A 27,683-nucleotide genomic window follows, 5' to 3' on the forward strand; every position below is an offset into this window, starting at 1 on the left:
CTCCTCCTACTGCTGTTGTTTCCTCCTTTGACTTTTTCCTTATTTTTCACATTTTTTGCTTGACCTTTCTTCTTTGTCCTCCTCCTCCTCCCTCTTCCTCCTTCTGTCTTATACTCTGCCTCCTCCTCCTCATCCTCATTCTTTGTATTCTTCCTCCTCCTCTTCTTTACCTCCTGCTCCTCCCCCCTCCCCTTCATCTTCCTCATTTTCTTCCTCCTCAAATCAAAATCAATCAAAAATACCTTTATTGTCACTAGTACAAGTACCAGCAAAATCAGCCATCAGCCCGTCCATACATATACAAAACATACATACACTTTGACAAATTTTGTAGTTTCAAGAGCAGTGCAGAGAGAGTCTCTCAAAAGTATAGACAGAAGACAGACAAGACGAGACGAGACAAGATGAGAGGAGCAAAGCAGGGAAGATAAGGGAGAGGAGAGGGAGAACGAGGATTTCGGGCCATTGCCGGATTCCCAAACATAATTTAGAGCCATAGATTGATCCACATCGCAATAAATCACACAATAGTTACGTGAACAGGGAAGGATTTCATTCAGTCAATACACAAATGACGGCAGATGCAACTACGTCTCTATTAAGTGTTGCTGTAAAAACGCACTTCATTTTAAACCTCGAGAAGCAGAAGGAACCCCTGTTTTTAACTTGCACATGTGTCCAAAATATTTACTCTAGAAAGACAAATAACATATCGGAGTCTTCAGAAAGGTCTTACGACACCTGCGTTTTGTCACAGTAAGCCCAAATGTGAGACCAGCGCAGAGAGAGAAAATTGCCCTTTTCCCCGACTTTTCTATCTGTCTCTGCCTAGGGCGCCTCTGTCGTCATTGACACCCACCTCATGTTGCCATGGTAACCCCACAGCTGAGACCAATTCATTAATTAGTGATTCCTCTGATGTCAGTGTTGTTAATACAGCTGATCCCTGTGTCCCATACACCACCAGACACACCTCCCCACCCACACAGGTAACTTTATGTGATTACAGTTACACACATAGACACACAAAGGTGACTTGTGTGATTCCAGCTCCTCAATATCAGTGGTCAGTGAAAGATGACCACTGATCCCCTCTTCCTCCTCCTCTTCTTCATCTTCTCTGAGGATCAGTAAAGTTTTCAGCCTCCAGTCCAGATGGTGGCGGTAATGCATGTCTAAGGACAAGTTAGAAGAAGAAGAAGAGGTGGAGGACTCAGGTGAAAGCTGAGATGTTTGGGATCATTCTTGTCTTGTCAAAGCTCAGGTTTAATTGAACCTGGATCAGATCTAAATGAATGAATGAAGTTTTTGTCTTGTTTCAGACGGGAAAAGTTTGGATCAGGCTGCCGTCGCCGGGGTTTCATCTCACTCTACTCAGGTCAGTTTGATCCATCATCCCCTCAAACAAATGAACTTTACCTTCAACATAGAGAGAGAGAGAGAGAAAACACTGAGGGATAAAGCTCATTACGTCCAGAACAAACACAGAGAAACATGCTGCCTGTAGTGTGACACCTGTGTTTGCCAGAGGAGACGTTTTCTTGCTTTGCTCATGTTTCATCTTCTTGAATGTGTCGAGTGTTTTTTTGTTGTTGCTGTTGTTTTTTATTTTAAGCTACAGTGCGTTGATCTCTCTCTGCTTCTCTAGGATCCTTTTATAAACACCAATGATCCTCCTGGTTCATATATGAAGTGTATTCGCTGTGATGACTTTGTGATGGTTTTAAATTCAGACTCTGTCCTTGTTCGTTATGTAGGAAAATATGGATCAACATCGGTCTTTCGTCTTATTTGCGTTTCCTTTGAGATGAAGTTAAAAAAATGTAAAAATGTAGCCTCCTCACATTTACATCCATTAAAAAAGAACTTGATATTTAACCCTTATGCCCTCCTCAGATGTACACACGTCAGTACACTGACATAAAATCCTACATAAATATTTTTTCTACTTTTTTTCATGAATCACTTAAACAACTTAAGACCTGCTCAAACCTACCACAATTTCCACAGTTTTCTCAGGATTTTAACCCTTTAAACGTTTTCACAAAAACATAACATTATTTTCCATTAAATAAACAGTAGGTGGACGGGACTTTACTGGTAATTAGAGTCTTGGATGTGTCAAAGATTGAAGCAATAAAATTAATTTGATTGCATTAGTGTTTCCTATGTAGAGTCAGATTCTCCCTCTGGGCTCGTGGTCAAAATGCCCCATTGACTTCCATTATAACTATATTTTTTAACCTGGCTGCTATTCCAGTATAAAACCATGCATTCTGTGATGTTAACATTTCATTTAGAAGAAAACTGGTGATATTTTACATTTTGACTCTCTGCAATTATACTCGATGCATGAAATTCTTGTAAATTTCCCATTTATTACAATGGAGCCATGTGACTACCAGGGGCCCCAACTGTGAGTGTGTACGTGAGTGTGTGTTTTTGTGTGCGTGTGCAAGAGAGACAGTGTGTAGCATTAACAGATGATTTAATTGTTGATAAAGAACATTTCTCCTTTGAGGGATGTTTTTCATGAGTCTTGCATGAAATACTTTTATTTCTACTACCTTTTATGGTGAAATGGCATTTAAATCAACATCTGATTAATCAGTGTGAACATTTATTGTGCAAGTGCAACAACAAAAGAGAACAGGACACAACAACAGAACAGAAAAACAAAGCTGAAACAAAGATAACTAGACCTGTAGAGTTCTTTGAAGATGTTTTATTCAGGTCTTAAGTTGTTTAGGTGTGACAGTTAAACCCTTAATAAAGGACGATGTATTCACTCATTTACACTTGTTACATCAAAATGCATAAAGTACAAGAACTAAACATGTAGTCTAAGGTCATTTGCTTGCTCTTAAAGGTCAGAAAGGTGCCTCTTATATGGAGCATGCCTCATACTCTCGGAACTCTACACACAAATCAAAAAACACACAATGAGCACAACCCCTCAGTTCTCCTGCAAGATGAAATTTTACATCCAAACAATGTTATTTCTTCTCAAAGTGGTATTTTGTTTTCAAATGACACACAAACCATCATATGACTTTATAAGAATTTATTTATAAGAACCAGTTGATCACTGATGTGCTCAGTGTGAAACACTATGATGGATGGAAAACACTTCTTCTCCATTCATCATAATGACAACAAACAAAGCCATGTTACCAAAGCCAGCCATGAAAACAAGCAACTGCTATATCCCCACATGCTTGGAGGAGGGTTATACATGTTTGTGTCATACACTTTCCATCTCAAGGTACTAAAATGGAGAAAATGGAGGGAGATCTGACTCTGAGTCAAATGTCGGCATCCATTTCTCCAAAACAGAAGAGCTCACCTGTTGCCCTTTTATGCTAAAGCCCTGATTGCTAATTAATGAAACTATGTGACAGGTTTTCGTCCATGTCAGCGTGCATAGTAGGACAATTAGTTTAGTGTTTTGAAAAAAACGCGTGTTTTAGATCTGTAATTTGAGTGTAAAGCAGGAATTGTACTTGTAGCTTAGCAGAATTGATTCAAGGGGTTGGTGCACGATTTACATTTTGTCGTCAGTGTGTCTCAAGCACCACTATTTGTGTGTAAACAATTGAGAAAAGTGTAAATCAGTGCTTTTCGGTGTCCACTTACTTTTGGCCACAGGGTGAAGTTGCAGCAGATGACCACTAGATGTCAGCGCTGCCAAACTAAAACACATACACAACTGCGCGTTCTTTATTTTTACTGTGATCAGAGAAAATAACCAGAGATAAATTATTTATAATTTAACTCTTTATGTTTGAGAAGTTTCTCGGTAAAACACACCTGTGAACTTGTGGAGTTCACTGAAGATGTTTTATTCAAGTCTTAAATTGTTTAGGATTGACAGTTAGGCCCTGGATCCATTGTAGTAGATTTATAGGACCTTGGTTACATTAGTAACCAGTTACATTAGTAACCAAGTGTAAATATCCAGTTGTTCTTGTTTCAGCTTTTTGTAGCTTTAAAAAATAAACATCACAGTCATAGAATAAAAACTCTATAATATAAACACAAAGAAACAGGAAAAACTAAACAACACAAAAAATAATTTAACTTCAGAGCTCCAGAGATGGTTTAATGAGTCTGTCTGAAACTTTTTAGGTTCTTCTCATCAGATCAATTCTTTTCTATCACAGTTACCAAAATTCCCAGTATCGCCAACCCCTATTACTAATATTAAAGAGAACAACTGCTAACAAAATGAGCATCTAGAATCTGTGGGTTTATTGTATTTTCAGGAGTGGAGAACTTGTGTCCCCAAAAATATCAAAATCAGACCTACTCCCTCAGATTAAAGGACCTTGCGAATGGGACGGGAGCAGCATCAACTAATCTGCAGTTCAGGTCAGTTCATGCCACTCCCTTCCCATTCCTCTACGTTGGTCTATCATAATTGTCACTGCAGCACATGACCACATTCCCACTGAGCTACATTCACGCCACTTCACGTCTTCACAGCCGCTCTGAGAACGACTCAAAATGATAAAAATTAACAGATGCCTCAAGAATGTCTTCATCTCCTTTAATGCGCTGTTTGCAGTAAGTGGAAACAATTTTTATTTCTCTGTTCTGTTGTTTTTCTTTACGTTTTTGTGTAAAAGTAAATCAGAAATGAATCTTTAAACATGTTGAGGTTATAGTTTGAGAAGATGTAGCTTTAAAGGTTGAAAGTTATTGTTGAATATTGTTGAAGAGACATGATAAAAATCTGTAAAGCTAAAAAAAACAAAGAGTCACATTTGGCACAGGTCCAAACAGAACAATTGGAAAAGATTCTTTAAAAACTTTCATAGGCAAAAATTGAATTATTTATGTTTAATAAAAAACTTCAGTGATAAAAAGCTTAACATAAAGGTGAGGAGATTAAACTATTTTTGCTGTTCAAACCAGAGTTCAATCAGAGTTTATGGTTCATGTTGAGTAACTTCCAGTAAATCAGAGTCTGAAAAAGAGGAAGTAAAATAGTCCATTGTCTCTGAGGCTCTAGTGCTTTCTACCACATAAAAGTAGGAATAAAATAAATAAAAAAAATAATAAGAGGTCAGAGTTTGTGGAGGACATATATAATAATTTTCATGCTTTTGTCTCAACTGGTGCACACTGGCTTCACTTTCTGACTTATTTTAATTTTTTACTCATTAAAAATTAATAGGATTTTAATGTTAAGTTATTTATAATACATTCAGAGATCATAACTTACATTAAAGTTGTGCATTTAGATTTGACACAAAGACATTTGTGTCTCCAAAGACTGAAATATGAGTCTGTATTTACTCGTTGCTCTTTGTCTCCCCCGTGTGTCTCAGAGTAGGAACAGCAGAAGCTCTGCAAGTCTTCAAAACATTAGCAGGAAGTGGTGTGTGTATAGAAAATACACTTGAGCTAAACCACTCTAAGCACATTTCCATTCACTTTATTGCTTTTAAAACCACCTCTGTAGGCCAAAAACACCTTTCACCTCTTGGTGTTCTCTAATGAAGAGTGTTTGAATCCTTTATACTCTTTTAAATATGTTATATATTTTTTGTCCTAATACATTTTCCTTGGAACATTTAATCCTCCATATGCTGAACTTTAATACTGAAACTGTGTCCACAGATCATCGGAAGTTGGCAATTCTCCATTGCAGTGAACCGCAGCATCTACAGCGTCAATGTAAACAACGACAACAACACTCAGTCCGTTCAGTCTCAGTATTCATTTTAATTACACTTCTGAGGTCTTAAGAACATGAAATCTGAATAAAAAAACTAGAGTTAGAATGTTTACACTGAAAATTAGACCTGATGGAGTCGAACTATCCTTTAAATTAAAGGACCAGTATGTAGGAAATAGTGACACCAAGTGGATGAGGCTTCGTTCAGACATGAGGGTTTTCTTTGAATCCTGGTTTTGTTTACGTCTGCAGGTGGAGCAATAATTCGTTTTTTTCATGTGCATGTAAACACATTGACTGTGAAATCAGAGTCAGTGGTTATGCAACAAAACAATCGAGGGGTTAAGGTTTCTATTTAAAGGCATGGTAAATGTCTATAACGCAAAAAAAAAATAGTTTCATGCAGATTTTTTGTCATGTTCGAGCAGGTCTTTGAGAACCTGGTCTGGTCTTTGGTGTTCGCCATTGCCATCATTGGCATCTCCTCCCTGGGAATCTCTGCCGCCAGCTCCGAGAACATATGTGGGCTAATAACAGTACGTACAAAAGCCCACGACAAACAAAGTGTGGATAGAAACTCTCAACTGAATCATTTCTTGTTGCTGTTGTACAGTTTGCAGGTTTCATGGGGGCTGGAATGATCATCACGCTGATCTCAGGCTTCTATGTCGTCACCAACAAAAAGGTCTTTCTAAACCACCACTACGATTGTCTTGATGCTAACGGCCAGTTACTGTTACTAGCCCTGACTCCTTAGCTGCTGCCTTAGACTCTATTACTAATATTCACCAATAGTAACCATAACTTTGATATGCAGTTCTGTATATAAGGGCGTCTGACTAGTTTGACGTTAGCTAGCTAGCTATCACTATAACTTTAGCCCATTTTAGCCTTACCTTGGAGCCGACGTATGTAGCTTGTTTATTTTCTAGAGATCTAGGTGGAGTGGGTCCTTCCACACTGTTTGATCCACTCAAGGTTCCACTCCTGTTGGGAAGAACATGACCCCCCAAGACAAAGTCTTGGAGAACCTAGTACCTAGACCACACCACTTCACCATTTAGCTTGACGGACCTTGTTTACATACTAACAACTGCTAGGATGACCATTTGGAGGATCTGATTTTAACCACCTTCTGGTGATAGCCTTTTTGCTTGCAGCCAAGAGTATAAGCAACATTTTCTTTATCTCTTCAGCCTCCTCAAGTCTCGTGTTCATTTTGTTTATTTCCTCTTTAATATCTTCCAGTTGAGTCGTGTTATCTTGTCGAAAATCTCTCATCTCCTTGAGAATCAGTCCCAGATTAGCCGTGTCTTCATTAGAGCTAGCGCTAGCCGCCTCCCTCTGTGCTCCTGTTTGTTGTCAATTTTTGTTTTCTCTGACATCTTTTCAACGGAAGTCATGATGTTGGTGTTTGAAAGATAATATACAGCGGACTGTTTTTTTGTTTTCATGCAGAAAAAAAATGGGCTTAGACCAGATCTTTGCATGGGTATCCAATCAGTCAACCGAGCAGTAAATCCAAACCCCAGTTGGTTTGTCATATTCACATAAAATAATAATAACTACTGTACTGTTTTCTTCTGCAGGGCTACAGCGAGAACATCTCCCTGTACTTCAATAGCTTTGAAATCGCCATAGGCATCTGTTTTGGATTTTCCATCCTTGCAGTAAGCGCCTCTCATTCTTATTTGTTGTTGTTGTGGTATGTTCACATCAAGACTCAAGAAGCCACAGAGAAGCAGAGTTGGCAAGTAATGAAGCAGAAATACTCCTTGTAGGCCTAACCAGCAAAGCAGCATGACTTGCAAATTAAACACTAAACCGCTAGGCAACCTGAAATTGTTGTCACAACTCTTCTAGCAAACATGTGGCTTGTCAGCTCTCTGTGTTAGTCAGCTAAATGTCATAAACCTGGCTAGCATCTTTGCACTGCCGGAGGTACCGCTCTGTCAACATGGGAATCAAACCCACAACCAGAGCTAATCAGACAGACATATGATCATCTTTCACTGACCAATTCATTAGTCTCAGCTGTGGCTCTGGCCTGAGGGTCAGAGGTTGCCATGGCGACTTGAGGTGGTTGTCAATGACGACAGAGGCGCCCTAGGTCGAGACAGACAGAAAAATGGAGAAAAAGGGTGATTTTGTCCCTCTACACTGGTCTGGGCTTACTGTGACAAAACGGTAGCTCCTATCAGAAAACCACACAGACCTTCATGAAGACGTTGAAGTGTTATTTGTCTTTCAATAATAAATATTTTGGAGACACATGCAAGTTTAAAACAGGGGTCCCTTCTGTTTCTCTCACAAAATCTTTGCATCACAGTCAATGGAGAGCAGACAGGGACGTGACCGTACTCACAGCAGTTTAAATTCTGCTTTGACAAGCATATTGAGAGACTCAGAACAAGTTTGTTTAAAACTGTGTAAAAAAAAATCATGCATGTACAGTGATAATTCAAAAAGGCATTGAATAAAGACAACTGGACTTGTAGATTTTCTTCCCCAAGAAGTTTCAACATTTACACCTTGAGAAGAAGATGAAGCATATTCTCTAAACTCAACAAGTCCAATTGCTATATCAAACTGTTTTTGAATAGTTGTTCCCAGCAAAACCATGGTTTCTGAAGTAGCAACTAAAAACCTTCAAGTAATAAAGTGAAACTTAAAATGCTTCGTGAGAGGACGACTTCGACCTCGACTTCTGGTTTAACTTTTATAAACTGTGTGTTCACAGCTGCTGGGTCTGCTGATTTCCCTCTTCATGATCCACCAGATCAAACACCATGACAGGTCACCAGGAGAATATTCCATGGCCATGAATATCGTCCAAACAGAAGCCTCGGGACCTTTAACATCTGCACTGTTACAGGAGGAACCAGCGGTCAAGGCCTGACTTCATTAATTAGATTATTAGCTTTGCAGTGTTAATGTTTCTGTGTCTGTAAAGGCTCTTAAAAAGTTGCTTCACTGAAACAAACACGAAAGCATTGTTAGCAAGTGTTAGCAGCTAACAGGCTAACGTTAAAAGGGTGATGTCATCATGGTTTGTTATGGATCAGATCCATGTGTCCATCCATCTTTAACTAGATATTTTAACAGACATTTCATTACAAATCTTTAGCTTAGCATAGCTCAGCATTTTAGCTAAAATTAACTAAAAACTTGTATTGTTTTAATCTTTTCTGATTATACAAATGTCTTATTTTGTACACGCTGAAGACTTTTCTAATGTACTGTTTATTATTATTTTTTCAAATAAAAAGTGAAATCTTAATGTTTCAAATGGTGAAATAATTTCAGCTGATTAACGGCTGGAAGGAGGAGGAGGAGGAGGAGGTACGACCTGCTCCTCCTCCTCCTGTTGTTTCCTCCTTTCACTTTTTTTCCTTATTTTTCTCATTTTTTGCTTCACCTTTCTTCTTTGTTGTCCTCTTCTTCCTCCTCCCTCTTCCTCGACCTCCTCCTTCTCTCTTCTGCTCCTCCTCCTCATTAGGACCGGGGCCTTTATAATGGACAGTGCCTTTATAATGGCCTTTATAAATTTGACAGTATGGTCAGTATTTGTGCAATACTTCTGTCCCATCTAAAGCAGTATTTTATTTTTTTTTCCAATCACTGAAAATGTATTAGAGTGGAATTTCCCCATTTGTTTTTGCACAAAGATCCTTTTGTAATGTTTGATACAATGTTTTTAAATATGCCCTGGTTGTATCCTCAGATTTTGTCACTGACATCTTTATGAAATCTTTCAATATGGAATGGTGAGAATTTAAAGTAATTTTGGGCAGAAGTAATATTGGGCAGAATGTTTGTGGGTGACATCATCAGTTAGAGTGGAGGAAGTTTCTGAAATTCTCTTTCCACGCTCGTCCTGGCCACAATTTACACACTAGACACATGATTTTTTCCACAGTTGTAGACAAACACACACCAACACACAGTCTTCTATTACACACTTACACAAACACACACACACACACACAGTTGACTTGTGTGATTCCAGCTCCTCAACATCAGTGCTCAGTGAAAGATGATCATATGTCTGTGTTATTAGCTCTGGTCGTGGGTTTGATTCCCATGTTGACAGAGACGGTAGCCCGGCAGTAGCCCCCCGTGGCCCTATCAAAATTTCCCAGAGGGATTTTTATATTTTTTTCTCTTGCTCCTCTTCTTCATTTTCTCTCAGGATCAGTGACATTTTCAGCCTCCAGTCCAGATGGTGGCAGTAATGCACGTCTAAGGACAAGTTAGAAGAAGAAGAGGTGGAGGAGGACTTGGAGCAGGTGTGCAACAGGACTCAGGTGAAAGCTGAGATGTTTGGGATCATTCTTCTCTCGTTAAAGCTCAGGTTTAATTGAACCTGGATCAGATCTAAATGAATGAATGAAGTTTTCGTCTCTTTCAGACGTGAAAAGTTTGAATCAAGCTGCCGAGGTTTCATCACACTCTACTCAGGTCAGTTTAATCCATCATCCCCTCAAACAAATGAACTTTACCTTCAACACACACAGAGAGAGAGAGAAAACACTGAGGGATAAAGCTCATTACGTCCAGAACAAACACAGAGAAACATGCTGCCTGTAGCGTGACACCTGTGTTTTTCTTGCTTTGCTCATGTTTCATCTTCTTGAATGTGTCGAGTGTTTTTTGTTGTTGCTGTTGTTTTTTATTTTAAGCTACAGTGCGTGGAGACTTTGTGATGGTTTTAAATTCAGACTCTGTCCTTGTTCGTTATGTAGGAAAATATGGATCAACATCGGTCTTTCGTCTTATTTGCGTTTCCTTTGAGATGAAGTTAAAAAAAATGTAAAAATGTAGCTTCCTCACATTTACATCCATTAAAAAAGAACATGACATTTAACCCTTATGCCCTCCTCAGATGTACACGCATGTCAGGACATAAAATCCTCACACATAAATATTTTTTTTCTACTTTTTTTCATGAATCACTTTAACAACTTAAGACCTGCTCAAAACTACCACAATTTCAAGCATTTTCAGGATTTAAACCCTTTAAACGTTTTCACAAAAAATGACAAAAACATAACATTATTTTCCATTAAATAAACAGTAGGTGGACGGGACTTTGGTGGTAATTAGAGTCTTGGATGTATCAAAGATTGAAGCAATAAAATTAATTTGTTTGCCATAGTGTTTCTTATGTAGAGTCAGATTCTCCCTCTGGACTCGTGGTCAAAATGCCCCATTGACTTCCATTATAACTATATTTTTTAATCTGGCTGCTATTCCAGTATAAAACCATGCATTCTGTGATGTTAACTTTTTATTTAGAAGAAAACTGGTGATATTTTACATTTTTACTCTATGCATTTATACTCGATGCATGAAATTCTTGTAAATTTCCCATTTATTACAATGGAGCCATGTGACTACCAGGGGCCCCAACTGTGAGTGTGTCCGTGAGTGTGTTTTTGTGTGCGTGTGCAAGAGAGACAGTGTGTAGCATTAACAGATGATTTAATTGTTGATAAAGAACATTCCTCCTTTGAGGGATGTTTTTCATGAGTCTTGCATGAAATACTTTTATTTCTACTACCTTTTATAGTGAAATGGCATTTAAATCAACATCTGATTAATCAGTGTGAACATTTATTGTGCAAATGCAACAACAAAAGAGAACAGGACACAACAACAGAACAGAAAAACAAAGCTGAAACAAAGATAACTAGACCTGTAGAGTTTCTTTGAAGATGTTTTATTCAGGTCTTAAGTTGTTTAGGTGTGACAGTTAAACCCTTAATAAAGGACGATGTATTCACTCATTTACACTTGTTACATCAAAATGCATAAAGTACAAGAACTAAACATGTAGTGTAAGGTCATTTGCTTGCTCTTAAAAGTCAGAAAGGTGCCTCTTATATGGAGCATGCCTCATACTCTCGGAACTCTACAGACAAATCAAAAAACACACAATGAGCACAACCCCTCAGTTCTCCTGCAAAATGAAACTTTACATCCAAAACAATGTTATTTCTTCTCAAAGTGGTATTTTGTTTTCAAATGACACACAAACCATCATATGACTTTATAAGAATTTATTTATAAGAACCAGTTGATCACTGATGTGCTCAATGTGAAACACTATGATGAATGGAAAACACTTCTTCTCCATTCATCATAATGACAACAAACAAAGCTATGTTACCAAAGCCAGCCATGAAAAGCAGCAACTGCTATATCCCCTCTTGCTTGGAGAAGGGTTATACATGTTTGTGTCATACACTTTCCATCTCAAGGTACTAAAATGGAGAAAATGGAGGGAGATCTGCCTCTGAGTCAAATGTCGGCATCCATTCCTCCAAAAAAGAAGAGCTCACCTGTTGCCCTTTTATGCTAAAGCCCTGATTGCTAATTAATAAAACTATGTGACAGGTTTTCGTCCATGTCAGCGTGCATAGTAGGACAATTAGTTTAGTGTTTTGAAAAAAATGCGTGTTTTAGATCTGTAATTTGAGTCTAAAGCAGGAATTGTACTTGTAGCTTAGCAGAATTGATTCAAGGGGTTGGTGCACCATTCACATTTTGTCGTCATTGTGTCTCAAGTATCACTATTTGTGTGTAAACAATTGAGAAAAACTGTAAATCACTGTTTTTCTGTGTTTTTTACCTGTGACAGCTCCACCTCTCCACTGAATGAGCTGAACAACTTCCTCGCTCGTTTTGAGGCAGACAACAACAAACCTGCACACAAGACTCCACCCCCTCCAGGTGACCAGGTGCTGGCGCTGAGCCTGGACAGTGTGAGGAGATCCCTCAGCAGGATCAACGCGCACAAAGCTCCAGGCCCAGACAACACACCTGGTTGTGTACTGAGAGACTGTGCAGCTGAACTCAGATGTCTTCAAGGACATCTTCAACATCTCACTGAGTCGGGCCGTTGTCTCCACCTGCTTCAAAGCCACCAGCATCATCCTGGTCCCGCAGAAATCGTCTCCCTCCTGCTTCAACGACTACCGTCCGGTAGCACTCACTCCCATTCTGATGAAGTGCTTTGAGCTGCTAGTCATGCATCAAATCAGTTCCCTGCATTGCGGGTGATGCCAACCACCACTTTCTGCACTCTTCAACTCAGGGTAGCATCAGCCACTTCATCTATATTGTATGTTGTCATGCGCTATGTCATGTTCTCCTTTGTCTACTTTGTATATACAGGATATATTTTATTTTATTTTATTTTTCTCTTTTATATTTTCATATATTCTCAACATTTACATTTTTTGTTTAAATTCTGCATCGTAGGCCTTTGAGGATGGTGATTTAAGTCAGAATTGACAACAAAGCTGACTTGACTAGCTAAAGCTGGGCATACACTGTGCGAGTTTCGGCCCTTTTTTAGACGATTTTTCACTCGTGCGAGAATTTTTTGGATCGGGCTGACTTCAAGGTTAATCGTGCATCCCGCATCGTGCAGTATACATGGGGTAACGAGCAGCGATTAACCTCGTCGTATGGTCGGATGAAAATCAAACCTGTTTGAAATTCTGGTTGCCCCTCCTGAGTGTACCGCGCTGTTAAAGTAGTGCTACGAGGAGTTACGAGCATATTTACTTCAACCTCCTACAAGGCGCATGCCAAAACACAGAAGTGGACGTGAAATCTGAGAAATTTTGTTTTTCTAACACAAAAAAACGAAAAAAATGCCTTGTTTTTCATAGTTCAATTTCAGACTCAGTTCAAAAATATGAAATGGAAAAATGGGACCACAGGACTGAACTTGATTTGGTTGAAAAAAATGGATTTTTTTTGTTTTTTGTGTTAGATTTAAAAAGGAAAAACTAAATAATCAGTCACTTTTTCATTTTTTGATTGACAATTGAAAATAGAAAGAACGAATAATACACAGATCCCACGTCTGCCCAGCAATTTGCACAGAATGGAGCAAATTGCTAAAGCAGCGCATTTCTCTTTGGTGAGCATTCTCATTCTGAGGTGAGCGTCTCCCCACTTCCGGGTTTTTCTACTTCTTCTTCTTCTTTTTCGTTGCAGTTCTGGAAACAGTTAGTGTAAACATGCCGTGTGCGGTCATGTATGGACGTACAATGTGAGTGGTCAGGTTACATCAGCGCATCAGGCCATATAGTGTGAGAACATAAATCGTGAGCTGTGAACTTTTAACCCAGTGTATGCCCAGCTTAACAGTAGCTCTTCCTAGCTTCCTAGCACCCTATTAGCATCAGTGATGGCATGGAATGAAGCAACATTTGGTTAATGTTCCTGCTGGGACCTTTCAACACCATCAGATCAATATTTGCTTCCCAAACACCTGCAGAACAAGCATTTATTCATTAGCATTAGATATGTTTGGTGCTAACAAGCTAATGCTTCCTCTATGAACGTTTCCAGCATTGTATGATCTGCCATCTACTCTATTCATAGGGAGAGGTGACAGGGACAAATAGCCCCCACCCACCCCCACTAAAGTCTAAATTAGTTGCATGAGTTATTTGCAAAGTAGTTGCACCAGATTGTAGTTCTTACAGAAACAGGTCAGGGAACTTTCTCACGTGGTTTTTACCCACAGAGTTTCTTATTTGAACCTTAAACTTTCCTCCAGTTTCTCAGAACTGAAGAAGCTGCTCAGATGAAACGTCTTGACTTTTTTAAACCACTCTGTCGTGTAACAGACTGTTTAATACAAATAAACTAAAGGCTGCATGTGTCCTAGTTTCAGATTTACAAATCTGGTCCAGTCTGAATCCCTGACGGCGGCGTATGATGTCATCAAGTGAACTCAAAACTAGATTGCGCCCTCTGCTGTTCAAAACGGGCATCATGACTCATTTTTCATCTCGGCTGATTTGAACAGTCACATGTGTACTTTTTTTTTTTTTATCCGTCTCAGTTGCTTCGTTACATCCTTACACATCACTGCAGTATCAACTTAAGCATCAACTCACATTTTCCATAATTTTCGCCCCAAAGTTGAACATCTTCTAACTTATTGTGTATAAAAGTCGTCGTTGTCTCGTTGTTGTCTTGGCCCTTTCTTGTTTTGGGAGTTCTGTCACACTGAGGAAGTAAAACTGGTCATGTTTGGAGCTCACCTCTAACTAGGACAGTCTTGTTTTTGCTTATTTTATCTTTTTTGTGTTTTTCTAGAAGGGTTTTTATACCCTGAAGCACTTCACAACACTGTTTTATGCATTGTTATATGGCTTTGCTGTAAAGCCCCTTCAGTTATTGTGAAGGGCTATGAATAAAACTGGATTCTTCTACCTCTTGATGAGATATTTTTAACGTAGTTTTTGTTTTGGGGTAACCTGCCTTTCTTGCAGCGCTTTTTTGTTCCTTAGTTTTTATTTCTAGTCCCCTTTGGCTCCTACTTCACCAGAAACCTGAGATCAGTTCAGTAGACGCCCCCTTTTATCCAATCAGTGTCTTCAAATCTAAAACATGTCAGGCCCAGGAACCAGTCAGAAGTAAACCCGGTCTACTGGGGTGATGTGGTTCTATGAAGTTTTGGGATCAGATTTCAGGATCTTGCTACGCAGATGATACCCAGCTATATTTATCCATGAAACCAGATGAAACTAATCAGCTGGTTAAACTCCAAGCGCCTTAAAGACATAAAGGCTTGGATGACATGTAATTTTATACTTTTAAACTCAGACTAAACAGAAGTCATTGTATTTGGACCTGAACATGTCAGAGATTCATTATCTAATCACCTGGATGGCGTTACCTTGGCCTCCAGTACTACTGCGAAAATCCTCGCTGTTATATTTGACCAGGATATGTCCTTTAATTCTCACATAAAGCAGGTGACCAGGACTGCTTTCTTTCACCTTCGTAATATCATCTAAATTAGGAACATCCTTTCTCAGAGTGATGCGGAAAAACTAGTTCATGCATTTGTGTCTTCCAGGCTGGATTATTGTAAGTCGTTACTGTCTGGCTCCAAATACTTTTTAAAAAGCCTCCAATTGATTCAAAATGCTGCAACAAGAGCACTGACAGGAATTAGCGAGAGAGATCATATTACTCCAGTATTAGCTTCTCTTCATTGGCTCCCTTTAAAATCTAGAATTGAATTTAAAATCCTCCTCCTTACATACAAGGCCCTGAAAGGCCTAGCTCCATCATATATTAAAGACCTCATAGAACCATACTGTCCCAACAGAAGTGCAGGTCTGCTTGTGGTTCCTAGAGGTTCTAAAAGTAGAATGGGAGGTAGAGCCTTCAGCTATCAGGCTCCTCTCCTATGGAACCAGCTCCCAGTTTGGGTTCTGGAGGCAGACACAGTCTCTACGTTTAAGGTCAGGACTAAGACTTTCCTTTTTGACAAAGCTTATAGTTAGGGCTGGACTTAACCATCTCTTAGTGATGCTGCTATAGGCCGAGGCTGCAGGGGGACGATGCACTAAGGACATGTCCTCTCCTCTTTCTTCTCTGGCTCCTGTCCTCTAATATCTTATCATTTTGTTTTCTATCTCTTATAATTTATTTTATTTTACTAACCACTGTGTCTCCATCTCTCCCCTCCGCTCCCCTCCCCCTCCATCTTCTTGTGAGGGTCTCTGGTCTGAAGTGCTGAATATCTCACCTGTGGGAGTTTTTCAGCATCTCTTAGAAACAGGAAGAAATGCAGTTCAGTAGTTTAATGTGAGATGACGCATCAGATGTGATTAATGCGTTGTGAAACAGGATGTGGTTTGGTTTCCTGTCTTTTACTTGTCTCTGGTGATACCAAACCAAAAACCAACGGATAGAACCAGGTGCAGATCTTCTTCTTCCTGTAGCAGCTGACTGATCAATAATCTGGTAAAAGAGAAGCAGAGATGACACCAGAGCCTAAAACCTCTTTAATAATATATGATCACATAAAGCCCCGCCCTCTACTGATTGGCTCAGTAGATCTTTGCTGGAGCATAATCAGTTTCCCATCAAAGAGGTTTTAGGCCTCAAATGTTTGTGGTGTGGAAAGTTTGGGCTAGCTTCCATGCTAAACCAATGTTTTCACCCAATCACCATTGAGCTCTGTCCCATTTAGGGCTCCTGACTCCGCCCACTTTGTGTTTGAGAATCATCCCAGAGACTCGTATCAAAACAGTGGCAGAACGAGTTCCTGGAGGATGTGTGCTAACGAGCAGTTAGCTGGCTAGCCGGCATGGAGATGTTAACCTCAGAATGCTATGGCCAGATTTTTCACGGAGAGAAAAGCAAATTAATTCACCTCCTCATTGCTCAGGTGATGTGTATGATTATACAAAGCCCCGCCCCAATGATCTGGTTGGCTCGCAGATCTTTGAAGAGGTTTGGGCTAGCTTCCATGCTAACCTTTTGGCTTCACATTTTCACCCAGTCACCTTCAAGCTGCATGTACGTCCATGTTGCATGTATCACCACATCAAGCCCCGCCCCCACAATCTGATTGGCTTGGCAGATCTTTGCTGGAGCATAATGAGCAACACTATAGAACCATTTTTGTCCGGAAAAAGACTGAGGGTAAACATGCTCTTAAGGAATGGATTTAAACCATCAGATCCAGTGTTTACATGTTAAATGGTTTAAATCGAAATGAAACGTGATCACAAGTTTCCAGAAACATTTTCTGAACTCTTTCAAAGACGTTTGTCCACTATTACTCTCCTTCTGGGAAACAAGCCTGTTGATGAAGAAGTGAAGTAAAATAAACCTCAGAGCTAATGTGATCATAGCCATCTTTCATCTTCAGGTCAGAGATGATATAACTCAGTCCTCCAACTTCTCTTCATGCTGTTAAACAAACCTTAAACTCTCAGAGCTGCCGACGTAAACACAGGATATTAATGGAAGCCAGATTCACGTATGACTGGAAGTGATGGGTCATAAAGAAGAGGTTTATTTAGTGTGTTTGGCTCATGGACAGTTTGAGAGAGGTCATTTAAATCTGGATTTGAATGATTTCTCTCAGTCATTATGGCAGAATGGAGGTTAACCACTGAACCCAGAAGCAGAAGTCAACATAATTTTGGTGATACTGATCATTTCTTTGGCTTCAGTCCGATAACTGAGCTGCATCAGTGGTTGTGTTGTATTGCAGTGAATGTTTGTCTCTCAGTCTTATCCTGATCTACAAATCTTTCACAGTGTGAAGTTTATCTGGAGTTTCTCTGTTGGGAATTGAAGTTGTCGAGACAATTAGATCTTTTGGGTGTTGATGGACACTAGAGTAACACTGCAGTTATCTAAAAAAATTGACTCCAAAGCCTTTATAGCCTTTAGCTTCTCAGTGACCCCCAAACTGGTAGACTGGCAGACAATCAACACCTGAAGCCTCAGTCCAGAAGAGTCATGGCAGCCCTAGGAACAGTTGAGATACTGAACCAGCCGATCCCTCAAACTCCCAGGCCTCTGGTAGAGGACCCCAGCTTGAGGATGACACAGATACCACCCTGTGTATGGGGCGTTGTTTGTAAAGTTAAAATGAACACACAAGTTTTCCTACATTTAGCTCCAAAATACAAAAGAAAAATAAGGTGTGAATTTTTCAAAGTCACATTTACTAAATGTTAAATCAAAATGTTAAAATCTAAATGTAAATGTTTGATGTTAAATGTAAATGTTGAATAGAAACATTAATGCTGTTACGTTGTCTGTCGTTTCTTTCTGAACTTGAACTTTAACGTTTAGATTTAACATTTAGTAAATGTGATTTTTTTAAAAAAAGTGACTGAATGCTTCTTTTTTTTTTTTGAAGCTAAATGAAGGAAAAATTGTGTGTTCATATTAACATGTGCAACTTTACAAACAGAACCCCATACCCCATGAGGGTGAGAGGATTTTTTGCAACCCCCTTGCAGTACCTCTGCAAGAGGTCTGTGTTCCCACATGCATACGTGTACACACAAACACACACGTGCCTTACACCTACAGTAACACTTCCTTCATTGAACCATTTGTACGTGTGTACTTCATGCTTCAGTTGACCTAAATTAAAAAGGTTAGTTTCAGGATGTGAAAGAAAACAAAACTTGACATAGGACACCTCTTTTGGAGTCCAAGTGTAAGTTACTTTACGCTTATAACTGTAGAGGTTCAACAATACAGATAATATATTAAAGACAATATTTAATGACAAAGAGAGACACGTTTTTAAAGTTATTTGTCCTTATTATTTTTATATGTTTGTGTGGAATACAGCAACTGTTAAAATGAGCATCTGGAATCTGAGGGTTTATTCTATTTTCCACACAAATTTTAGGGAATACGTTACACATGGTAGTTTTATGAAAGTAAAAGCCTTTTTTTGCTGAGACAACAACTGAACCACCAAACTAGATGACCCTCCCTCCTGTAGATCACCTCTGCATCTACGTCACGTACGTCCACGTTTCACTGCAGCACATCACCACATTCCCACTGAGCTACATTCACACCACTTCACCTCCTCACAGCCGCTCTGAGAACAACTCAAAATGGGAAAAATTAACAGATGCCTCAAGCGTGTCTTCATTATCTTCAATTCGCTGTTTGTAGTAAGTGGAAACACCTTTTACTTCTCTTTTTGAGAAAAGCAGAAATGAATCTTTAAACATGTTGAGGTTATAGTTTGAGAAGATGTAGGTTTAAAAATTGAAAGTTATTTTTGTTGAATATTGTTGAAGAGACGAGATAAAAATCTGTAAAGCTTCAAAAAGTGACATTTGACATTTGAAGAGAAAGTAAAATAGTTTGTCCATCGTATCTGAGGCTCTAGTGTTTTCTACCACAACAAAGGAAAAATAAATTAGAATAAAAAAAATGGTAAGAGGTCAGAGTCTGTGGAGGACATATATATGTAGAGTTATTTATGCTACCTTATGTTAGAGTTCATAACTAACATTAAAGTTGTGCATTTAGATTTGACACAAAGACATTTGTGTCTCCAAAGACTGAAATATGAGGAGTCTGTGTTTACTCGTGGCTCTTTGTCTCCCCCGTGTGTGTCAGAGTAGAAACAGCAGAAGCTCTGCAAGTCTTCAAAACATTAGCAGGAAGTGGTGTGTGTATAGATAACACACTTGAGCTAAACCACATCTTTTTCCAGTCTCTTCTTTTTAGGCCAGAAACACATTTCACCTCTTGGTGTTCTCTAATGAAGAGTGTATCATTGGTTTTGCCCTTTTAAATATATGAATGTATATTTTGTCCTAATACATTTTCCTTGGAACACTTAATCCTCCATATGCTGAACTTTAGCACTGAAACTGTGTCCTCAGATCATCGGAAGTGTGCTGATCTGCTGTACAGTGAGGCTCAGCGACTACAGCCACGAGGTAAACAACGACAACAACAACACTTAGTCCGTTCAGTCTCAGTATTCATTTAATTACACTTATTAAGTTTTAAGAACAAGAAATCAGAAGAAAAAACAAGAGTTAGAATGTATACACTGAAAATTAGACCGGATGGAGCTGAACTATCCTTTAAATTAAAGGACCAGTATAGGGGAAAAGTGACACCAAGTGGTGGAGTTGTGAACAGCATGAATAAGGCTCCCTGTTCAAATGCTGAGTCAATCAGTGCGTTTACATGCACGTGAAAAAAACGTTTTATTGCCTTAATTGGACTATAACAGGTGAACTTAAATGCATGTAAACAGGTTACTCCGATTAAAATCAGAGTTCTCATTGTCCGATTGAGATGCCCAGATAATGTGATGAATCAATAATAATAATGTTGTTTGAAATGTCGGTCTGCCGCATGAACGACTCTAGTTTATTATATCGCGTAATGGGTCAACCCGGAAATCGGGCCGTATTAACGTGGTATTATCCCGCTGAAAAGACACGTATCACCACCTAGTGTGGAGGAGGCTTCATTCAGACCTGAGGGTTTTAATTCGAATTCTGGTTTTATTTGCCCCTGTGCAGGTGGAGCTAGCGACTAGCTATCGTAGTTTAGGATTAAATCTGAATGTACAGAGAAACAATTTATGTTGGTTCTACAGTTGGTTCTTCATATAAGAACATATCAGAAAAAAATTGTTAAAATGTTACAATATAATAGACAGTTAAGTAGTGGTTTGTGCAAAATAACCAACTATAGTTTTTCTCTCTAGTTTTTCTGACTGGACTTCCTGTTACATAAGTTACAGGCTAACACTATGGAATCAGAGTCAGTGGTTATGTAACAATTAAAACAATCGAGGGGTTAAGATTTCTATTTAAAGGCATGGTAAATGTCTATAAAGCAAAAGAAAAAATAGTTTCATGCAGATTTTTTGTGTTTGTGTTTTTGTTTTGTTTTTTTTGTTTTTTTTTGTTTTTTTGTCATGTCCGAGCAGGTCTCTGGGAACGGAGTCTTGGCCCTGGTCTGGTCTTGGGTGTTTGGCATCACCATCATTGGCATCTCCTCCCTGGGAATATCTGCCGCCCGCTCAGAGAGCGTATTTGCTTTAAAAACAGTATGTACAAAAGCCCACAACAAACAAAGGGTGGATAGGAACAACTGAATAATTTCTTGTTGCTGTTGTATAGTTTGCAGGTTTCATGGGGGCTGGACTGATCATCATGCTGATCTGTGGCTTCATTGTCGTTGCCAAAGGAAACGAGGTCTTTCTAAACCATCACTGGTCCTTGACTACGACTGTCTGAGTCTGTCTTGTTGCTGATTTATTCTTTCTTTTTGGTCTGTGATGCTCATGCTGTTTATTTTCTCTCCTCATAGTTGAAAGAAGCCTTTAACATGAACTACAGAAAACATATAGACTCCATCATGAAACACGAGGATGGAAGGAAGTTGCTCAAAAGCCTCCAGGAATCTGTAAATGTTCTTTTTACCCTCTGGAGTCCACCTTCAATTAATCATACGTTGCATTAATTAGTGACAACAGCTCATATTTGTGTTGAAGATCATTTCCGCCTGTTGAAAGTCACTCTCTTATGTTCTTCCAGGACAAGTGCTGTGGGTTTATGAAAGCTGAGGACTGGGGCTCTGACATCCCACAGTCCTGTGCTTGCAATGGCACCTTAGAATGTAAATCCAGGCCTGTGAGTTTAATAAGATGAAATTTCAATGTCAAATTCAGAAGATGGTCAGGGAGCCTTTCGTTGATGCCATGTTTTCATGATTTAAGGCAGTAAAATTATTAGGAAGATTTTCCATTCGTGGTTTCAAAGTGATCCTAAATACCCTAAATACGCTCCCACTCTGGGAACTCTGCATTGGTGAATTTAATTACAAAACTATATTTCACTCTAAAATGACATTTACTGCCTTTGTTGAACTCCACTGTCGAGGAAACAGCCTATGGAACCAAAAAACAAAAAAATAAAAACGTCAAACTTCATCCTTTTCATTTCCAAACGTGTTTTTTTCCAAACTTAAATATAAACTGCACGATGTTGGTGTTTGACAGATAATACACAGCAGACTGTTTTGCTTTTGTTTTCATGCAGGGAACAACTGGCCCGGACCAGATCTACGCAAAGGTATCCAACCAGTCAACCGAGCAGCAAATCCAAACCCCAGTCATTTTGTCATATTCACATATAATAATAATAATAATGATAACAATAACTACTGTACTGTTTTCTTCGGCAGGGCTGCAGGGAGGACATCTTCCAGTACATAGACATGATCATAATCGGCATCTCGTTTGGATTTTCCCCTATTGCAGTAAGCACCACTCCCATTGTGATTCTATGTTTTCTTATTATTCCTCCATCTTCCGCCATTGGAGTCTATGGCAGCCCATAGAACCGTATGGTAAAAAGTTGCGAAATTTTGCACATAGCTTAAGGACAGTCCTATATTTACTTTGCCTGAGTTACAAGTTACCAGTCAATACGCTCTAGCGCCACCAACAGGTCAAATTTCGAGGTACATTTGCGCATGTAACTTTTGAACCGTACGCCCGATTTTCAAAACCAAGGTATCGTTGGAGTCCTTGGATCATGCTGATTTCAGCCTACTCTATGACCTCATAATGCATCATGATAGATTTTCCGCAATCTTGGATTTTGTCAAAAACCTTTATAAGTTTTCACTGGTCGCATATTTTGTCCGATTTTGACGAAAATCCACGCAGACTATTTTCAGACAAAGCCACACAAAAGTTGGGAGATGGGTTTTTCAATTTCAACTTTGTTAGCCCGCTGCGGCCAATCGAAAATCGGCGGCGAAGGCGCCGTTTTCGATGTGAGCTCATATCTCAGCAAAAGTGTGAGATATTGACATCACATTTTGCAATATGGGTCCTGACCCTGTCCCAAGTGGACAACATGAATTTGGGGTCGTTTGGCCTCTAGGGGGGGCTGTAATTAGAAAAACATTGTTTTTGCTCATATCTCTTGATGACTTTACATTTGAAATGACTTTGTGACATCCACAGGTTCTGTGGGGTGCCCCATGTATAGTTCATGCCAACTTTTGATGGTAGCCCATCGCCATCGGCGGTGAAGCTGCCAAACAGGAAGTTTGCTCATATTTCGGCGACGCTTTTACTTACGAACACCAAATTTGGTCAGACGCTTTATGACTCCATCTGAAATAGGCACAACAAATTTGGTGCCGTTCGGCCACTAGGTGTCACTGTATTTTTTTCATTTTATTTTATTTCTCTTGACATGTGTGGATTTAAAATTGGTTTTTCATGTCTGCTGATACTGTGGAAGGTCCCCTTTCAGCATGTCGCACAAGTTTTCAGGTCATCGTAAGAATTCACCTGCCATCTTGGATTATGTCAAAAACACTTCAAAAGTTTCAGCAGTCTCAAATCTTGTCCGATTCTCACACAAATTGGCACAGACTATCGTCAGACTAATGCGGACAAAAGTTAAGAGACAGATTTTTGAATTTCAATTTCGTTTGCCCGCGACAGCCAATTGAAATTGGCGGCGAAAGGCGCCAGACAGGGTATGATGTCATATCTCGAGAAATCTTTGATGTATCGAAATGATATTTGCCAGTACGTCTCCAGCCCCCGCCTCAAGGAGACGTGCCAAATTTGGTGTCCTTAGGCCACTCTGGGGCGCTGCAGTCAGCAAAAATTAGCGTTGCCTCATATACTTTAATGTATTTGGATGATGATGATAGACCTGAAATGCTTTTCATTTCCCACTAGGGGCAGCTCAAAGACCACACCTTTTTTCACATCTCTCCCACGAAGGGGAGCTCAAAGGCGGCACATTTCGGCTATTTTTTAATTTCTTTTCATATGTACCGCTGACAGCCGGGTTTTTTGCATCTTCCCATGGCGTTATCTTGCTGTATAGAGTCCATAAGTGCTTGGACCCCTCATTGCTGCTCGCCGCTATATTTCTTATGTGTTGTTATTGTTGGCTAGCATGTAGCCTATGTTAGCATCAAGCCTCGAGAAGCTACAGAGAAACTACTTAGATAGTGTTGGGTTTTAAAGGGTTAAGTAAGGCCTTGAGTCTGTTATATGACATTGTAAAAAACCGTTGCATATTGTAGCAACCTGTGGCTAATGCTAACACTAGCTAAATGTAAGAACTACATTTGTATTATGTCTGCCTCTCCACACATTTACTAATCTGGTTGCTAGCTACATAATCTGTTACTCTCTGACTTTCTGTTCACTGTGGATAGAATTACAAAGACGTTAGCTAGCTCTTCCTCCGTCCTCTTTAGGACAAAGGACCAAAAAGTCCCCCACCCTCAACAGCAATACTTAATTTTAGTATTAATTTAATTTGAAATTAACTAAATCCAACACGAGGCCAAAGTGAAATAATACTTTGTTTTCATACTGGAGCCATCTGTGGCTAATGCTAACACTAGCTAAATGTAAGAAATAAACTTGCATTATGTCTGCATTGCCACACATTTATTAAGCTGGTTCCTAGCTAGACAATCGTTTCTCTGCAATTCTAGCCACAATAAAAAGAAAGCCACAAAGACATTAGCTAGCTTTCTGACAATTAGCTGACTAACTTGAAAAGCTAACAAGCCAAATGGTTCATAAGTTTGAGGTTTAAAAAGGAAACTGTGTGGGTAAAACCACCAACCCAGCCCTCAGCTACATGTCAGTATCAGGCCATTAATGGAATTAATTCAATCAGTTTCTGATGGTTTTACCCACAGAGTTTCTTTTAACTTCCCTCCAGTCTCTTAGAACTGAAGAAGCTACTCAGATGAAACATCTTCTCTAACCTCAGCAAGTCCAGCTACTTTTTTAAACTCTTTTTGAATAGTTGTTTTTCGTGGGTATAAGGCAGATGTTCCACGCCCATGTCGATGGTTAATTCTCTGCAGCAAAATCATGAATTCTGAAGAAGCAACTAAAAACCTTCAAGTAATACAGTGAAACTTAAAATGCCTAATGAGAGGACAGTGGGATCCTTGACTTCTGGTTTAATCTTTCTAAACTGTGTGTTCACAGCTTCTGGGTTTGCTGGCTTCCCTCTTCATGATCCGCCAGATCCAAAACCATGACAGCTCAGCAGGAGAATATTCCATGGCCATGAAGGACTTCCAAAGAGGAGCCCTGTGACCTTTAACCTCTGCACTGTTCAGGAGGAACCGGTTAATGACCTCATTAATGAGCTTTATTAGCTTCGCTAGGTTAATGTGTGTGTCTCTTAAAAAGTTTCTTTGCTGAAACAAACATGGGAGCATTTTTCATCTCAATTATAAGAAAGTGTTAGCAGCTAACAGGCTAACAGGCTAACACGCTAACGTTTAAACAGAGTGATGTCATCATGGTTTGTTATGGATCAAATCCACACTGAAAAAAGTATAACCTTCCTCAAACTAAAAAAAATGATGTCCGGATATCACATCTAAAATATTTGACTTCATAGAATCTAACTTCTTATGACCTGATTATTTTATGTTGATGTAAACAATAATACTGCACTTGACTCAACGTTAATTCTTTGCTTTGATCCAAATTATTTCCTTAATATTTCAGTCATTGGACCAAACTAATAAATTTAAATTGAACCAACCTAATATAATTACTTTTAACTGAATTATCGTTTGCATTGACACCAGTTACTTTATTTACATATACCCAAACTATATTTTTCACATTTTATTTAACTTCAAAAATAAATTGTTTCCCACCTTATAAACTCTATAAAAAAAGACACTTGGCCAACAGATTACATTAAATCACTTTATTAATCTTTAACATATGCAAAATCTTTCAGTTGAATTTACAATAAATAATTGGATAAGTTTTGCATGACTTTCACAGTAAGAATTATAGCAATATACCGTGAAATATATTCACAGAAATTTACTGTAATTTTACATATGTGATATTACAATGCATTGTTGTAAAAACACAACTGTGTACTGTAACTTTACAGCTTCAATGACGAAGCAATTACTGTGATATTACAGTACATTACTGGGGAATTACAACCTTTTTTTTTGAGATGAAGTTTCCATTTACTATGAATTTACAATCATTGTACAATCCCAGAATGAAGTCCCAGAAAATCATGAGTCCACACACAACAGCGTTGTGTAAAAATCTTTTAGTGCAAAGTTGTCTTAAAAAAGTATGAAAAGAACTAGGCTCAGAAAAGAACTAACTGAGCCTAACAACTGCTCCTGCTGCACATCCTTTTCAAAAGGGTCTGAGAGCATTTTGCTCCGCTTTTAAAGAAAATTTGCACTCTACTTCATTCAATACATTCACATTTTGCAATAGACATTGCAAAATCACATAGCCTGCCCCAAAACATAATAAAAAGCTGTGATTGGACCGGTAGGTATTTGTTGGACCATTGTGAGAGTAACATGTGCACATACCCAGACTGATCTGCAGAGTGAAATTGATATGAGTTTGCTAGATCAGGATGGTCTCACCAGGCTAGCCTCAGGTACCTCCTTTGTCAGCATTTTAGACCTCGAGACAATCACCGAGTTGGAAGCCTGTACTATAATGTGAATTACAAGGTTGGATGTGATCTTTATGAAATACCTTTGAATGAACTCCAGCGTCGACATTCCAGTGGCAGGATACTGAAGGTTGAAGACGTAATAGATGCTGAAGAAAGCAGCTACTCTGTGTAACAATAAAGGGTGTGGATCGATGGATATAAGCCATCCAGAGCGCTTCATCATGTCGCCTGAAATGAATAGATTCATCATTATGTGTTATGAGCACTTTGAGATCTGCTTCAGATACAAGGGGCTGTACAAATGTAATTCTTATTATAATTATATTTATCATTATTATAATTCATTGTGGTCATGTAGATTTCTATAATCAAAACAAAATACTGAGTTAGAAATGTCGATATCAAAATAACATTACCTTGAATGATCAAGCAGGGGGTGCTGGGGAGTTCTGCAGTATTAATTTCCACAGCAGTGGCACATGGCTGTAACATAGCGCAACACAATAGCATGGAATTAACATTAAAGGATAAAGGCTGTTATTACATATAGCGATAATCCACCGCGATAATGAGATACATTTAAACATAAACCGTAATTTTTATTGCGTAAAGTTTCACCGCGCTTTACCGTAATACCGGTAACCGTTACATCTCTCGGCAACTTTACTCGAATATGCAGCAAAACACTTACATGTAACGTTACCACCGCCGCACGCTCTCGCTGCACGAGACCCCGCGAACGAACATGCCAACAGGTAACTGTTACTGAGAGTCCGGAACGAAAACATATCCGAATGGAAACAACTGGCAACTAATGTTAACTGACCAGCATCCTCCAGTTCAGCTTCAAATCAAACCTGGGACTACATGACCTAACCATATAACACATTGAAAAGGAACTTAAAAAATTTCCCAGAGGGAATTTTCTAGTATGACACTGTTCTTGAACAAAAACCTGTAACCAAAACCATTTTTCTGCACAGACTAATTACAGGCTTTGGGGGTTGTTAAGTTGTTTACATATTATTTATATTTTCACCAGTTGTTGTTTTTGTTCTTGAGAATTTTAATTTAATTTTTGTATTGTAGTTTCTCAACAGTACTAGTTTGTTTTAGTTTGTTTACTGGTTTGCGTGCACTTTTTATTTAAGATTTTTCTGGAAAAAAATTGATAATAAAGCATTTTCTAT

General features: G+C 39.0%; 1 protein-coding gene and 1 long non-coding RNA gene across 3 annotated transcripts; both read left to right on the top strand.

The window, feature by feature from the left end:
• Positions 1-1,248: 1,248 nt before the first annotated feature.
• Positions 1,249-27,683, top strand: LOC124999950 (tetraspanin-8-like). 2 transcript variants are annotated; one of them, XM_047575201.1, is made up of 9 exons: positions 18,910-19,167; positions 19,891-19,947; positions 20,958-21,077; positions 21,151-21,225; positions 21,341-21,436; positions 21,568-21,663; positions 22,072-22,104; positions 22,217-22,291; positions 25,020-27,683. In XM_047575201.1, exons 1-9 carry the CDS (start codon positions 19,108-19,110, stop codon positions 25,128-25,130), a joined length of 723 nt encoding a protein of 240 aa, XP_047431157.1. In that variant the 5' UTR covers positions 18,910-19,107; the 3' UTR covers positions 25,131-27,683. The 2 variants fall into 2 exon arrangements, with proteins under 2 accessions (XP_047431158.1, XP_047431157.1); XM_047575202.1 differs by lacking the exons at positions 18,910-19,167; positions 19,891-19,947; positions 20,958-21,077; ... (4 more) ...; positions 22,217-22,291; positions 25,020-27,683 and adding exons at positions 1,249-1,378; positions 5,626-5,705; positions 6,112-6,219; ... (1 more) ...; positions 7,273-7,353; positions 8,424-8,963.
• LOC124999956 lies at positions 9,883-12,859 on the top strand. Its single transcript, XR_007111250.1, has 3 exons — positions 9,883-9,990; positions 10,095-10,144; positions 12,327-12,859. It is a non-coding gene; the product is annotated as an uncharacterized LOC124999956 (long non-coding RNA).

The sequence above is a fragment of the Mugil cephalus genome, chromosome 22, assembly GCF_022458985.1.
Source record: "Mugil cephalus isolate CIBA_MC_2020 chromosome 22, CIBA_Mcephalus_1.1, whole genome shotgun sequence".
In the NCBI taxonomy this organism is placed as follows: Eukaryota; Metazoa; Chordata; class Actinopteri; order Mugiliformes; family Mugilidae; genus Mugil; species Mugil cephalus.